The sequence below is a fragment of the Doryrhamphus excisus genome, linkage group LG13 (genome assembly GCF_037039965.1).
Source record: "Doryrhamphus excisus strain RoL-2023G ecotype Guam linkage group LG13, RoL_Dexc_Guam_v1.1, whole genome shotgun sequence".
NCBI lineage: Eukaryota > Metazoa > Chordata > Actinopteri > Syngnathiformes > Syngnathidae > Doryrhamphus > Doryrhamphus excisus.
This window is the reverse complement of record NC_136369.1, coordinates 8,056,802-8,072,465: the sequence shown is the minus strand read 5'-3', so window position 1 is coordinate 8,072,465 and position 15,664 is coordinate 8,056,802. Positions and strand designations below refer to the sequence as shown.

The 15,664-nt window shown below is 41.5% G+C and overlaps 1 protein-coding gene across 2 annotated transcripts; it reads left to right on the top strand.

Moving 5' to 3' along the window:
• Nucleotides 1–33: 33 nt before the first annotated feature.
• On the top strand, nucleotides 34–14,413 carry whamm (WASP homolog associated with actin, golgi membranes and microtubules). Of its 2 annotated transcripts, none has more exons than XM_058089497.2 (11): nucleotides 34–682; nucleotides 1,661–1,834; nucleotides 3,445–3,595; nucleotides 3,944–4,113; nucleotides 5,314–5,521; nucleotides 8,275–8,459; nucleotides 8,548–8,634; nucleotides 8,747–8,842; nucleotides 9,181–9,496; nucleotides 10,024–10,166; nucleotides 11,473–14,413. In XM_058089497.2, the coding sequence occupies exons 1-11, from the start codon at nucleotides 107–109 to the stop codon at nucleotides 11,635–11,637; spliced, it is 2,271 nt and encodes a 756-aa protein (XP_057945480.2). In that variant the 5' UTR covers nucleotides 34–106; the 3' UTR covers nucleotides 11,638–14,413. The 2 variants fall into 2 exon arrangements, with proteins under 2 accessions (XP_057945480.2, XP_057945479.2); XM_058089496.2 differs by having other exon boundaries at nucleotides 9,181–9,574.
• Nucleotides 14,414–15,664: the final 1,251 nt, after the last annotated feature.

The following is a 15,664-nucleotide window of genomic DNA, read 5'->3' as shown; positions in this document are numbered from 1 at the left end:
TCCATGATTCCGTCTGTTCCCTGAATGCATCTTGCGTCACACAAATGGCGGACATAAACACAGCTGCAGCATTGAGGGAGGCCCGTGTAACACATCTCTTTTCAACATGAATAACGTCGAATGTGAGCGTCTAGATAGCCTAGAAGGCTGGGTCGCCGTTAAAAGCAACATATTCGAAGAACCGGAGGCGTTTAAGTTAGGTTTTATCGTACAGTGGAACGTCACCGAGTGTAAATTCGCAGTCACCTGTCACAATAGGACATTACAGCGACAGAGACGGAAAGCCGAACTTAATGTCGGAGACCAAAACCAAACGAGCTGGGCCGGACTCTTCTCAGTGAACGACTTAAAACACATTCATCAACAGTTAACATGTATTGGCGATGTGTTGGCTGCTTGCTTTCCGGATTTGTCGGAGTTCGAAGCTGGTAACATTTGGGACTTGCTCTTTCCGAGTCGGAAGTCTTCCTGGGATGACGAACAGAAGGACTTGGACACTCCGTGTAGGAAGCTGGAAAAGTATTTCAGCACCGCCATTGACATCTGCGGAAGGAAAATAGTTCTCGACACGCTTTTCACCCAGGATGACCGTGACGTGGACGACTACTTTGACAATCTACAGGAGTTCAAGAGGAAGAGCATGCACGAGGAGATGTCAAGGGCCAAAGGTCACGTGCGTCAGGTAGCTGCGCCATGCTGAGTCACCGTTGACAGCATCATAAACACACACGTCACTTCATTAATTACATAGTGTGCCCCGTGAACCGTATTTTTTACAAGTCTGTGAAGGGCACATTGTTGTAACAAAATATAAAATAAAAAAGCATAAGGTAAATAAAAGGGTTGTAGAAGAGGTGATACTAAAAACTATTAAGAAATAACTTACACACATACACAGTGCATATACAGTAAAACTGAATGATGAACAATAAACTTCTGGTCAATCCATGTCAATTTCAGATTTAAAATAATGTGCCAATAGGCACAGCCATTGTAAGTACAAATACATATAATTTCTTAATGTGTGAACATGTATAGATACATGCACTGGTGTACTCTCTCCTTCCTTAATTAAGCTACAAATATTAGAATCTATCTACTTCCAACATAAAAGTGGCTAAATCTCTATAAAGTAACTAAAATAACTAAAGTTATTTTGATAAAGTAAACTGAAAATAATTTGGTAACTGATTTTTAATCATTGAAAATCAAAGATGATTTTTTTTAGATTTTGCAGGTACAGGTCAGTAATCATTGATTATTTTTGTTAATGCTATGATGGAATTTCTGATTAATATCCCGTGGTATGACTATAAATAGTCATATCTCAAGCACTCGTGGATTCATGCCTTGTTATCAGTGGAAAACCTTAAATGCTTACCCTCATACTTGTGAGTTGTATAATGTTTGCATGAAGAATTTATAATGAATCAGATATCTTGTAGTCTGCAAGGGAGTCACATGTTATTTTATTTTGAGATGCCTTCAAAGCAGTTTAGAAGTCTTGGGATTTTATTCAGGTTGATGTGCATTCACTCTGCTGATGTCTGTACCCGCCGTAGCGTCACTAGGTTCCAAAGTCAATAATTGTATATCAAGCATTGTAGGAAGAGCATTGTCAAACCTGGTAGTATGATGATTATGTCCTCCTGCCTCTCAGCTGCTGCAGAGTCACACCAGTGCTGACGGTATGGTTGTTCTGCTCGCCATCTACTCAGAAGAGGATGAGGCCTACCAGGACCTGGTTACTGTGGCCACTACCTTCTTCCAGTACCTGCTGCAGCCTTTTAGAGACATGCGAGAGCTGGCCTGCCTCTATAAATTGGAGATACTGGTAAATCTAAGCATTTCCCATTTACAGTAAAGTCTCGTTATATCGATATTCTCGGGAGTCGGAAAAAATACAGATATAACCGGACTATCCATATATCCGATCCTGTGCCGAACTGCATTAAAAGTGGGCAATAATGCACTCGACATTGTTCTATAGTATAGAACAATGTCGATAGAACAATGTCGAGCAGCTTAAATCAATCTTTGCTTAAGGATTTCAATACCAAAAAAGAACACGGCGAACGGCTGCTTCCAGTCAACTTTATTTTTCACACTTCCACCACCAGAGCACAGCACACACACCGATTCCCGCACTTCCTGGTTCACAGGTCATGCTCAACCCGCCCCACATAGCTGGCCAAACACATGCCACGAACGGCAGCATGTACATATGAAAAACAGTGATTATTGCAAGCGATAAAAAGATATCTGAATACAACACAATTAAATACATGTATTTGTACGCTTGTGTCTTTGTTGGAATAGGTGTGTATGCTATGTCAGTTGGTTCTTCTGTTGCAGGCATTCTTTTCTTTTCTTTTTTGGTATTGAAATCCTTAAGCAAAGATTGATTTAAGCTGCTTTTGTATCGATATAAGCAGACCAAATTGGCTGGCGGGAGATGAAAAGGGCATCGTAGCAACCGGATTATCATAATAACCGGGTATCGTACTAACGGAACTAATTATATCATAAAAGACTAGAAATTTGCCGGGAAATGAAAATAGTATCGTAATAAGTAGTAATTCGTTATAACCGATATCGATATAACGAGACTTTACTGTATTGTCAATTCCAGAAAGTGTATCCCATTTGATGATAAATGTTGCATCAATTGACAAGTGACAAGCTGACGCAATCAGCGAGTGAGAACAACGGCATGGTACGTAAACGTCTAAAGTGTCAGGAAAATCATTTTCAAATCTGCTAACCTGACCTCAGTTATGTTTAAATGCCATGTGTAATTACACAAAGTCTCGGGTGATTAGAAAAATATAATGCTTCATAAAGCTGCTTTTCAGGAAGCAGAGTAGGCCCCATATATGATATTTTCTTGGAGGTTCTCTGAAAACCCCTGGTCTTGAGGAACACGAGGCCATGAATTCACATATGAGTACACTAGAGCCAATAACTTTATCACAGTATACAGTATAGCTATACAGCAAAACATTGTTTAACAGATTGCTAAATATATTTGGAATGTGTGAGGTCACATACAGCTCATTTTTGAAGAACTTTAACTATAGTACTATAGTATAGCAGTACTATACTTGCTTGATCTGTTCATAGTGTGAGCCATTTTCAATAAAAAGATTGGCATTAAATATGTACTAAGAATGTGAGCAGATATGGTGATGAATGGTAATCAACAGCCACTAATCCATTAGCATACAACCTTCTTTTGTTTTACAAATTACAGCACTTTATTGAGATCACAACAGTGAACTTGAAGTTTTGGCTTAATTAGTTAATGCTGACCTTAAAATGTGGTTGTGTTTCCATCCATAGAATTGGAAAAGAATGAAGTTGGTTAATTAATCAGTTGGTCGAGTCGCTGTTGAAGCTCGGTTTTAAACAATTCCGGTACTTTTCCTCTGCTGTTTTCTGCAGAAGTCCCTGGAGTTTGACGACTTGGGCCCGAAGAGGATTGAGGCTCTGGAGAAGGAGGCGGAGGAGTGGAGGACGAAAGCGGAGGATGCAGTGGCCTCTATACAGGATATCACTGTTACCTACTTTGCACAGACTTCCAAAGCTTTGGCTGGTGACTCACTTTGTTTATTCATTCTGTGTGTCGTATACAGGAAACAGATCACTGCCACTGTTGAACAATATGCACTCACATGCAAAAATATTAGGTGTACTTGTAGCATTTAATGGTGTACAAAACTCTACATAGTAAAAGTTAATATATTATTAGGATATTGACATCATTGTACTTGAGGTTGGGAGCTATGTGAAAAACATTACATACATAACTTTTGATGCGTGCTACTGTAGCGAGTGTACAGAGTGTATTCATCAGTTCCACTTGTCAGATCAAGGATTATCTTGAAGATATGTACATCTAACATATGGTGCAAATGCATGACTGTCACCTGTACATGTTCAGGTATGGTGAAGCAGATGGAAGAGGACAAGTGTCGCTTTGGAGTCGCTGCTTGGGCTTCTGCAGCTCCAAGACTGGAAAAACTGCGCTTTCTGCTGGCCAAAGAAGCCCTGCAGCACATGAGAGCAACAGAGATGTGTCAGAATCGCAAGAAAGACAGCATCAGAAAAGAGGTGATCTTCTCGCTGGCTTGGCATGAACATATGACCGCTTTTTGTGCATATGCATTTGATTTCCAAGCACATTCTGTCCACATGTCATAAACTTGAGCTCGGTTTTTGTCCTGGTAATGCTTTCACAAGAGAAATCTTTGGAGACTGTCACAGTGGACAGTTATTCTTTCACTTGATAGTCCAGTCTCATCTGAAACTCTGGCTGCACCTTTCATCTATTTAGAAAGGCTCTGAAGCACAAAGACGCTCATCAAAACATCTCCAAAAGCTGCCTGAGAGAGAAATGTGTATGAGATTGTGTGTGTGTGTGTTAGCCATTGGCCCTTATGCGAGTACACACTGTGAAGTATATTGGTTATGTCAGAATCAAAGTGTTTTCCAAAGACTTTATCTGCTGGAGGGCGCTGTGCTTTTGAATTAGAGGTCTAGTAGAAGTGAGGCAAGAACACCTTCAGTGCATACGCACACTCGTGCTGCATTATTCATCGTATCACACTCTTTAAATACCAGATTTGATGATGCTGGAAGTGTGAAATGATCCCGTGGAGACAGTTGTGTGCTTTTTTTTAAAGTAATGAGATCAGTGAGAAACACCTACACACAATCACCGGTGGCCACATAACTCAGTGATTCTGTTGAGTACACCTGCTGATTTCACAGCATGATGCGTGTGTGTGTGAGCAGAATGAATAAATGCATCACTTTGAATCAGTTCACTTTACAAGCTGGAGGCTCATTTCCAGCCTGTTTTCATTTATAGTTGACACAGCTCAGCTTTTGTTGAGCACATTAGGAAAATGTTTGCTTAATAGTTTCTTATTGAAAGTATTGAATATATTTACTGACAAGATGTTTTCACTTTCAGCTCATTTGATCACAGGATCACAACCAACATGTCCATACTTGTACTGACCTCAGAAAGGCTGAGGCTGCGTCATCTTCATTTATGTGCTAAATAAAATAGTTTTTGTGGAACTCTCTTCCTTTCTCACATCCTTACACGAGGCAGCTGTCAAAGTAGTGCCCACGAGTGCCCAAAAGTTAAATACAGTGGATATGACACCATGAAGAAAGATGTGTTTTCCATATAATAAAGTAACACATTTTGAACATTATACCCACAGTGGACACTTCTGTTCAGTTTCCGTGTATGTACCTTTCATTTGGCTGAACATAATATTCTTCTTTGTCTTGGTGCAGATTGTTGGCTTGGATGGTAGAGACCAGAACCAGACAGCTGATTGTACTCTCGCTTCTGAGCAAGATCAACAGCAAGTCGCTGTCGATAGGCTGGAGCTGCAGTTCTACGAAATCCAGCTAGAACTGTACAATACCAAGTTTGAGATCCTGAAGAACGAGGAGCAGCTGCTGGTGGCTCAAATAGACAGCCTGCGACGTCAAATCAGAGGTATTCTTCCTGCACATGAGCAGCACATACAGTGGGGCAAAAAAGTATTTAGTCAGCCACCAATTGTGCAAGTTCTCCCACTTAAAAAGATGAGAGAGGCCTGTAATTTTCATCATAGGTACACTTCAACTATGAGAGACAAAATGAGAAAAAAAAATCCAGATAATCATATTGTTTGATTTTTAAAGAATTTATTTGCAAATCATGGTGGAAAATAAGTATTTGGTCAAAAACAAAAGTTCATCTCAATACTTTGTGATATACCCTTTGTTGGCAATGACAGAGATCAAACGTTTTCTGTAACTCTTCACAAGATTTTCACACACTGTTGTAGGTATTTTGGCCCATTCCTCCATGCAGATCGCCTCTAGAGCAGTGATGTTTAGGGGCTGTCGCTGGGCAACACGGATTTTCAACTCCCTCCAAAGATTTTCTATGGGGTTGAGATCTGGAGACTGGCTAGGCCACTCCAGGACCTTGAAATGCTTCTTATGAAGCCACTCCTTCGTTGCCCGGGCGGTGTGTTTGGGATCGTTGTCATGCTGAAAGACCCAGCCACGTTTCATCTTCAGTGCCCTTGCTGATGGAAGAAGGTTTTCATTCAGAATCTCACGATACATGGCCCCATTCATTCTCCCATTTACACGGATCAGTTGTCCTGGTCCCTTTGCAGAAAAACAGCCCCAGAGCATGATGTTTCCACCCCCATGCTTCACAGTAGGTGTGGTGTTGTTTGGATGCAACTCAGCATTATTTCTCCTCCAAACACGATGAGTTGAGTTGATACCAAAAAGTTCTATTTTGGTTTCATCTGACCATATTACATTCTCCCAATCCTCTTCTGGATCATCCAAATGCTCTCTAGCAAACTTCAGACGGGCTTGGACATGTACTGGCTTCAGCAGGGGGACACGTCTGGCACTGCAGGATTTGAGTCCCTGGCGGCGGAGTGTGTTACTTATGGTAGCCTTCGTTAATATGGTCCCAGCTCTCTGCAGGTCTTTCACTAGGTCCCCCCGTGTGGTTCTGGGATTTTTGCTCACCGTTCTTGTTATCATTTTGACCCCACGGGGTGAGATCTTGCGTGGAGCCCCAGATCGAGGGAGATTATCGGTGGTCTTGTAGGTCTTCCATTTTCTCACAATTGCTCCCACAGTTGATTTCTTCACACCAAGCTGCTTAACTATTGCAGATTCAGTCTTCCCAGCCTGGTGCAGGTCTACAATTTTGTTTCTGATGTCCTTTGACAGCTCTTTGGTCTTGGCCATAGTGGAGTTTGGAGTGTGACTGTCTGAGGTTGTGGACAGGTGTCTTTTATACTGATAACCAGTTCAAACAGGTGCCATCAATACAGGTAACGAGTGGAGGACAGAGGAGCTTCTTAAAGAAGAACTTACAGGTCTGTGAGAGCCACAAATCTTGCTTGTTTGTAGGTGACCAAATACTTATTTTCCACCATGATTTGCAAATAAATTCTTTAAAAATCAAACAATATGATTATCTGGATTTTTTTTTCTCATTTTGTCTCTCATAGTTGAAGCGTACCTATGATGAAAATTACAGGCCTCTCTCATCTTTTTAAGTGGGAGAACTTGCACAATTGGTGGCTGACTAAATACTTTTTTGCCCCACTGTAAAGTATAAGCCATATCTCATTTAATCAGATGCATTTGGTGACAGTTATTACTGCCAATATTGATCATTCACTTTACTAACGTAGCGACGCGCTGACAGAGCAGAGAGGCTTAATGTGATAATACAGATGAAATGTAAAGCATACGTGTACAGCACCATATAAGAAGCATGTCGTCAGTGCAAAATGGAGGCGCTCTGCTCTACTATAGAAGCACTTGGTCATCTATACATTTCATAATTTCAAATGTGTTTAATAAGTGTATGAGGCATACAGTATTTAGGGTTTAAACCTGGATTGTGCTTGTTAGCATTTAGCTTTAGAACGATGGTAATTGAAGAGAAATGGGGAGGGTTCTGGAGTTGAATATTTTAGTGTAAATTTTAATCCACAATTGGAGCAGAGCGTCAACATGAAGCTAGGGGGTGGGTTCGGTGTCCATAAAAATAGACCTGCATATGGGCCTATCAATTTTCGCCTTTCAAGGGTGGCCTTGAATACCACACGAATACTGCTACTACTACTGGATCGTCAGTGATGATGTTTTTCATGTTTTTATGTTGTTAAGCCCTTTGTGACTTTGTCTGTGAAAAGCACTATGGAAATAAAGCTTCCTTCTTTCCAGTGTGCGTAAAAGTAGAATGCTTTTGCAAGTGATTGCATTTTCACTGAAGCAACAACAAAATAACAACAATTGGCTAAGGAAAGTTTGGAATTGCTTGTGAAGTCCCAATGTCATGATTGTGTGTGGAATTTGGCTACCATAGCAACCAACACTCACTTCTCTGCCACATTTTGTAGCGCTCCCAGCACACTAACAAAACTGTGTCTGTAGTGAAAGGAACATGAAAGGTTACTTTTTTTGCTACACTTAAAAGGCCAAATGATTAGTTAGTACTTTGCTGTGCCAATTAAGCTACAGTTGAATTATCTAAAAAAAAAAAAAAAAAAATTCACTTGCAATACCATGTACCATCAGTACTGCTCTGTGTCTGAAGCTAATCCCTAAGCAAAGCATCCTGCATCATGTCACCCATGTTGGATAAGTTGTGTTGTGTAGTAATCTTGAAATATTAAAAGAAACTTTGTATTGACTGATTGGACCTCTTTTGTGTTTTAGAACTGAAGGAGGAGGTTGTGTATTATGATGTGTGCGAGGATCCGGAGGAACTCCACAGCATTGTTCACACAGGCTCTCAGCACACTGAACCTACAGCTGTGGGTCAGCTGAAAAGACGTCTGCAGCACTTGGAAAGCAAGAGAGGCAACATCTGTGCCCGGCGAGCCTACCTGCGCAACAAGAAGGTGCTACTAACTAAAACGTACACTTGATTAAAAATGTCAATAACTAGCACTAACTTGCAGTCTACATGATGTGTGTCTGTCCTTTTAGGACCAGTGTGTGGAGGCCCATGAGCAGAAGCAGCTTGCAGCCAAACACAGATCTATACTCTTTGCCCAGCATCATCAAGTCCACTTGGTATGTCTCCATGGCAACAAGACTGCCACACAGGCATTCAGAATGAGCCGCTATCAAATTTTCTCTTGTCTCCTTGTGACGTCTTACATACCTGTCTCCTTCTCTGTTGTAGAAACGAGAGAAGAAGAAGGAGGAGGAGCAGAGGAGAAAGCAGTGGGTGGACCAACAGCGGGAGAAGACCCTGAGCAGATTAAGATCCTTCAGAGAGGTCAGACTTGCTTATGGGGGTCTCAGGTTCCTATTAGTGTACACTCCACAGAAATGGCACCTTGTTTCAATTGAGGAGCCATTACACTTTCCTCTATTCTATTCTTTTTGTCTTATTTTAACATTATTGTGACATTTTTCCATAAAATTTCATACATTTTTCTTTCAAATTATTCACAAAATTAGAGCTGTTCACCCCCAAATGGAAAAGTAAACGTAGGCCTTTGTAACAAAGGTAAAAAAGACAAGAAAAGAATGTTATCAATAATTGTGATAATTGTGTATTTTGACTTTATCATCCGTCTTTACCTCTTTTCTCTGTCCCTCTTCTCTCTTAAGAAGCGACAGGGTCAGTACATCCTAAAGACCCCTCAGTCCACAGTGTCTCCCACAGAGTCATCCTGTCCTTCTCAGCCGCTGTCCATCATCAGCCTTGGCCCTTCTCCCACCTGTGATGCACCGGCCTGCCCTGCACCCATACGCACAAAATCTCCAGTGAAAGCACAGCCGAAAGACATCCCGGTCCAAATATACCCTGCACCACCACCTCCATCTACAGATACCTCTACTGTAGTCGCCCTTGCACCTCCTCCTCCTCCTCCACCTCCACCACCGCTTCCAGACACCCTCTCTCCTCCACCAGTCAGCACTTCCGGTGAGGACAAACCGATGCCACTCAGTGACAGAGAGTTGCCTCCTTTTCCAGCTAAGAGAACACTGACACAAAACATAGGTGAGACGCCAATCTTTTTTTGGAAGGTTTCTGCAGTGAAACAACTGCAAAAGCATGTAAAAATATTGAAATAAATACATAAATCAATAAATACACAAAGTGACACCATAGAAGGACACAAGGCCAAATTAAGTTGGGATATTTATGCTGATACGATCAATATCAATATATTGCGTTTAAGATGTGTGGATACCATACAGTTTGGTTCCCAAAGAGCAGTGTTTGGAGTGTGTGTGTGTGTGTGTGTGTGGAGTCCTGTCCTACATTAACAACTTCCCCCTTGAGGCCAGAGGAGGTACTTACATCAGCTGTAAACTCCCCCAACACTAGCTTTTTTTTTCTAGGCTGTTCTGAAGGATGAAGGTCATCCATGACGAGGCAACAGAACTGCATTCATCATTTCAAAAGGAAATATCAAAAGTGAGAATATATTGTGTTTTTTGCTATAGGAACCATGGATCAAGTGCTAGCCTCACTGCAGCGGGGGCAGAGCCAGCTTAGAAAGGCACCCAGTTCCAGGACGCCTCCCCCTGCTGGGGACTTGAGAAGCAGTCTGATGTCTGCCATCCGACAAGGAGTCACCTTGAAAAAGGTCAGAACATCCAATATTTCTACAAATATACAGTTTATATTCAAACAACATGCCGCAATCCAGTTTGACAAACCCTAAATGCCTTAATTACTGTATACTATATATCTAAAATGAAAGGAAAGGTATACGAGATTGTGGTGAGACCAGCCATGTTGTTTGGTCTAGAGACATTGCCACTGAGGAAAAAACAGGGAGCAGAGCTAGAGGTAGCAGAGATGAGGATACTGACGTTCTCATTGGGAGTGACCAGGATGGATAGGATCAGGAAGGAGTACATCAATGGGACATTACATGTTAGAGGCCTTGGAGATAAAGTCAGAGAGGCCAGACTGAGATGGTTGGGACATGTCCAGACTGAACTATGGTGTCAGTACTATGGATGATAATACAGTCATATGCAAGTGGCTGTGCGCCAGGCAATATTAGAAACACGTTAACTCATTCAATCCCAGACATTTTTTAAATGTGTACCCGCCATTTTTGATTATTTTGACTGATTTTTCAAGGCAAACATAATATTGTATTCTTGGGTTATATAGACATGGTGTATACCATGGTGTCATGGTTTTTTTCTTCTTTCGTAATCAGCAGTAGAACATAGGTAAGTTTCAGCAAAATCAGTTCTCAACAAAAGGGAGAAAAAAGGCTTTTTGTAGAAAGATACATTTCAAATTTACAAATTTTTCCATATAAACAAAAAATACATGAAAAGACTTTTTTTATTACAAATATCACACCGTGAACTATTTACAATTTTCACATTTTCACAACAAAACTTTGAGCTTTGAATATTGAACATGTGCATGCATTAAAATTTCCCTTCAATGCATAACCTCCCTCGTGCGAAACAGCGAGATGCCTTTTCACTTCCTGTTTTCTGTGCAGAATGTCATTTCAATAGAAGAAATGCAGGCTCTTCTAAAATGCCCTTCTTTGGTCTCCAAAAATGTTGACAATTGTATCATTGAGCGTCAATTTATGAGGTTGACATTGCAAAACACACCAGCATTGTTTAGTCACTCGGTTAAATGAATATTTTTCAATGTTCATTCATTCATTCATTCATTTTCTACCACGGGGGTGCTGGAGCCTATCCCAGCTGTCTTCGGCTGAGAGGCGGGGTACACCCTGGACTGGTCGCCAGCCAATCACAGGGCACATATAGACAAACAACCATTCTCACTCACATTGATACCTATGGACAATTAACCTAGCATGTTTCTGAAATATGAAAGCTTATTCCAATAATCCCTCTCCACTTGGCTACCCTGACCATGTTCACTCTGAATCGAGTCTGCTTGTGTAGGTGGTTCCGGCGCGTTCCCAAGTCCAGAGCAGCAGCAGCAGCAGAGACAACGAATTGGAGCGCAGCATCAAAGCTGCTATGATGAGGATGAAGAAGGTGTCAGCCGACTCTGATGAAGAGGACAGAGGAGACGAGGAAACACACAGTGGAGATTGGGACAGCTGAGACACACACACACACACACACACATATATCTGTTCTTCCAGCACCTCTGCTGCTTTATTGACTAACATTTACCGGGCGGACCAAATTGTATCTTGAGGTTTTCTGGAAAATTTGTCTCCAACATAAACAAGCTGGCTTTTAATAAACTCGCCTGTATTTGCAAATTAAGAGTTTAGAAGAGAAGACATGAAGCGTGTTGTGCTTCAGTTGGGAAATGGAAAGAGAACATGATTACTCTGCAATGCAATACAGTGTTGTAAAGCAGGCAATATACTAAATATAATGGGGTTTTTTTACATTTTCCATGTATAAGAGTACTAGGGACACACTGAAAGAGGGGAACATGATATCAGAATCATGAGAATAAAGATGTAATTTTGAAATCTACAAGGTGAAGAAACCTTTCTTGTGTAAAGATGATCAAGTTAAACATTATTACCACTTTGACGGATTTCATAGCACATGATGAAAAATATGATAATTAAATGCAGGAATGTTCATTCATTTTCTACCGCTTTTTCCTCAAGCGGGTTGCGGGGGGTGCTGGAGCCTATCCCAGCTGTCTTTGGGCGAGAGGCGGGGTACAACCTGGACTGGTCGCCAGCCAATCACAGGGCACATATAGACAAACAACCATTCATACTCACATTCATACCTATGGACAATTTGGAGTCGCCAATTAACCTAGCATGTTTTTGGAATGTGGGAGGAAACCGGAGTACCCGGAGAAAACCCACACATGCACGGGGAGAACATGCAAACTCCACACAGAGATGGCCGAGGGTGGAATTGAACCCTGGTCTCCTACCTGTGAGGTCTGCACGCTAACCACTCAACCGCAGTAATGTAATAATGTGAAATGAAGTCTCACATTAGCTCTCAATACCACAGAATCAAATACTGGTACTTCTCCTCCCTGGTAGGCCCATCTCTAGCTAGCAGTATCACGTTGCCAAACCATCTCAGGTTGGTCCAAGGTCAGAAAGGCCAGCATCTTTATCAGCACCAGGTCCAACTGTGCCTCCTGTTGGTCAGCTGGACCATCTCCAGACCGTACATAGGGGGTGATCTCACTAACGACTCGCCTGTTGTTCTGAACGGTTAACCCTAACTACTTAAATACTATATTAGTATAAAATAACTCAGCATGGATATTGACTTAATACTTTCCCAAATTGTTGCGTTGCTAAAGTATCCATATTGGTATCAGCGGTATGAATCGGTTTTTACTTGTATGGTTATTTTCTTTTCAGTGTGACCCTACTACTCCTTGCTGTGCACATTAGTGACTTCACTTTGTCCATGTTTGTAATGAGTGAAGCTGATATGCAGTATTATCAATGTACACTTCAGATGGACATTTTAAGAGCAGTTGAAAAGACTTTTGCAGTATTGGAGCTTATTTTTATAGGAAGCAATTTATTGCAATTAAGCATAAAAGTGATAACCTGGTCAGAAGTTGAAGACCACAGCCTTTAAAAGCTAAATCCTGGTTTTAACAACAAAATATGTATTTGAGGACCTTGACTCCTTAAATGCCACAAAGTGCCCATCCATCAATCTTCTGCTTATCCGACGTCGGGTCACGGGTGGTGGGTGGGGCAACAGACTAAGCAATTCAGCAATTTTTTTTGTCTAGCTCCCATTTCTTTTTTTTTTTTTGCATGTTGAAGCTCTAATTAAAACCTCCCATTTTTTCTTGCAATTTTTCAACTGGTTTTAAAAGTTTGATGAGGAGTTGCTGTTGTTTTACAATTGTCCATTTGGGGCGCAGTTGAGCAATAATCGTCCCAAGACAGACAATGATTCTATGATGTATGGTGTGTGAGGATCTGCTTGTTGTCATTTCAAATAAATCAGATTGAACGACAGACGTAAAGTGTGTGGGTCTGTCATGTCCTCACGATCTGATGTTCTGGTCCATTAATGAGTCAGCTCACCTACATCGATATCTTGTCAACCTGTGAGTGTGCTTCAGAGGATTAGCTGCCCACATTAAGATGAATCATCTTTGATCTACATCCTGCCAGCTGCCGCTCTCCAGATGTGGATGGAGTGAGCGTCCTCTTCCTCGTGTGAAACAGGTGCAAGATGGGTCAAGCGACTGGCGGCTACTTGGGTACCGAGCCACCCACTCCCGATTGTCAACATGAGAATCCGCAGCCTGTTACTATGGCAACAGTCTCCCCAGTAGTGGCCTGCAATGCCGTCTCACAGACACGTGGTTCCTAATGTTTCTCCAACTTGCCCACTCATCAGTGTTGAAGTAAAGGGACAGACGCCATACGGGAAGGAAAATGAAGGTCAGAAGTGCTTTTTTTTTTCTTGCATCACATTCTATGTCGGACTGGTTTGTTTATTTGAATGCGCCCAAATGGCAGATGTATCACGACATCCGCCAACAGCAAGAAAATGCCACTTCTTTCAAGCAGTTTGGCAAATCACATTAGTGTCATTTCTAGCTACCTGGCAACTTGGTTTGTATTGGCCCACAGCACATTGTATAAATAAACACCAAAAAAACACAGTAAAAATAAGGGAAAATACAGCTTATAAAGTTATACTGATATAATACTAATGAATAATAAAAGCTGTCTTTAAATATATGTATTTAAGCTTTTTACAAAACTAAAAAATACACTTAATTCCTTGTTTTTCCTCAGTTAATGGGTTCAAGATTCGATTTTACCCGTTTCTAAATACAGGTTTTAACGTTAGAGGCCTCTAGACATGAAGTAAAGTCACCTATACACTCATATTACCCAAAAATAAGCCATTTTAGCTTGTTGTGGGTTATGGCTGCATCAGTAGCTTGTATTATTGTTAATATGTTGTTATTGTGTAATAAAAGCCTCTTGTTCTGATTATTAAAGGGATAGTTAGGATTTTTTTTTTTTTTACATGAAGTCGTATGACATCTCCATCTATCACGACCCCCCACCCCCCGCCCCAATTGATCCGTGAGCCCAGTTGCGTCGCAGCCATCATCATCATCTCTATTTAAGACTCTTTACTTGTGGCCCCAGTCATTAATCGGAACTACATTCGTCACCGAAATCTGACCAGAACTCGGCTTATGGGACCAAGTGGGGGGGTAAGTCACAGTTGATGCGCTTCACTGTTGATGGGGACGTCATACAACTTCATGTCACCAATTACTGACACCTAGTGACCAATGTGGGATACTGCATTCACAATTTGGATTCACGTTTTCAGTAGCTTATATTTACATTAACTTTTATAGTGCTGAAAAGTGCTGAATTTAGGAAAAAAACAGAATTTGTTAAATATGCATCTTTTTTACGAATAGGTTGTATTCTACCACACAACAGAATGATTTATTAATATGTTTGAGTGAAGTGATGAAATTTGAGGCTGCATGGCTGTCGAGTGGTTAGCACGCAGACCTCACAGCTAGGAGACCTGAGTTCAATCCCACCCTCGGCCATCTCTGTGTGGAGTTTGCATGTTCTCCCCGCGCATGCGTGGGTTTTCTCCGGGTACTCCGGTTTCCTCCCACATTCCAAAAACATGCTAGGTTAATTGGCGACTCCAAATTGTCCATAGGTATCAATGTGAGTGTGAATGGTTGTTTGTCTATATGTGCCCTGTGATTGGCTGGCAACCAGTCCAGGGTGTACCCCGCCTCTTGCCCGAAGACAGCTGGGATAGGCTCCAGCACCCCCTCAACCCTTGTGAGGATAAGCGGTAGAAAATGAATGAATGAATGAAATTTGAACTGCAATGTGGTATTGTGTATAAAATACCAAAGTGATGCCGCCATGCAGCCGTCAGTGGAAGAAAGTGTGGACGCCGCTGGGGTAACACATGGACCTAAAGGTGGGGAAAGAAGGTGGTCTGATTTAGTGTGACAGTGTTGTGCACAGTTGTGACGTAATTGGACCTCTCGTGCAAGAAACTTGAGTTGTGGACATCCCAGATTAGATGGATGCCCTCATGACCCGGACATAAGTAAGTGAATGAGCTATGGTTATACATCTACAGTGAAGAAAATAAGTATTTGAAC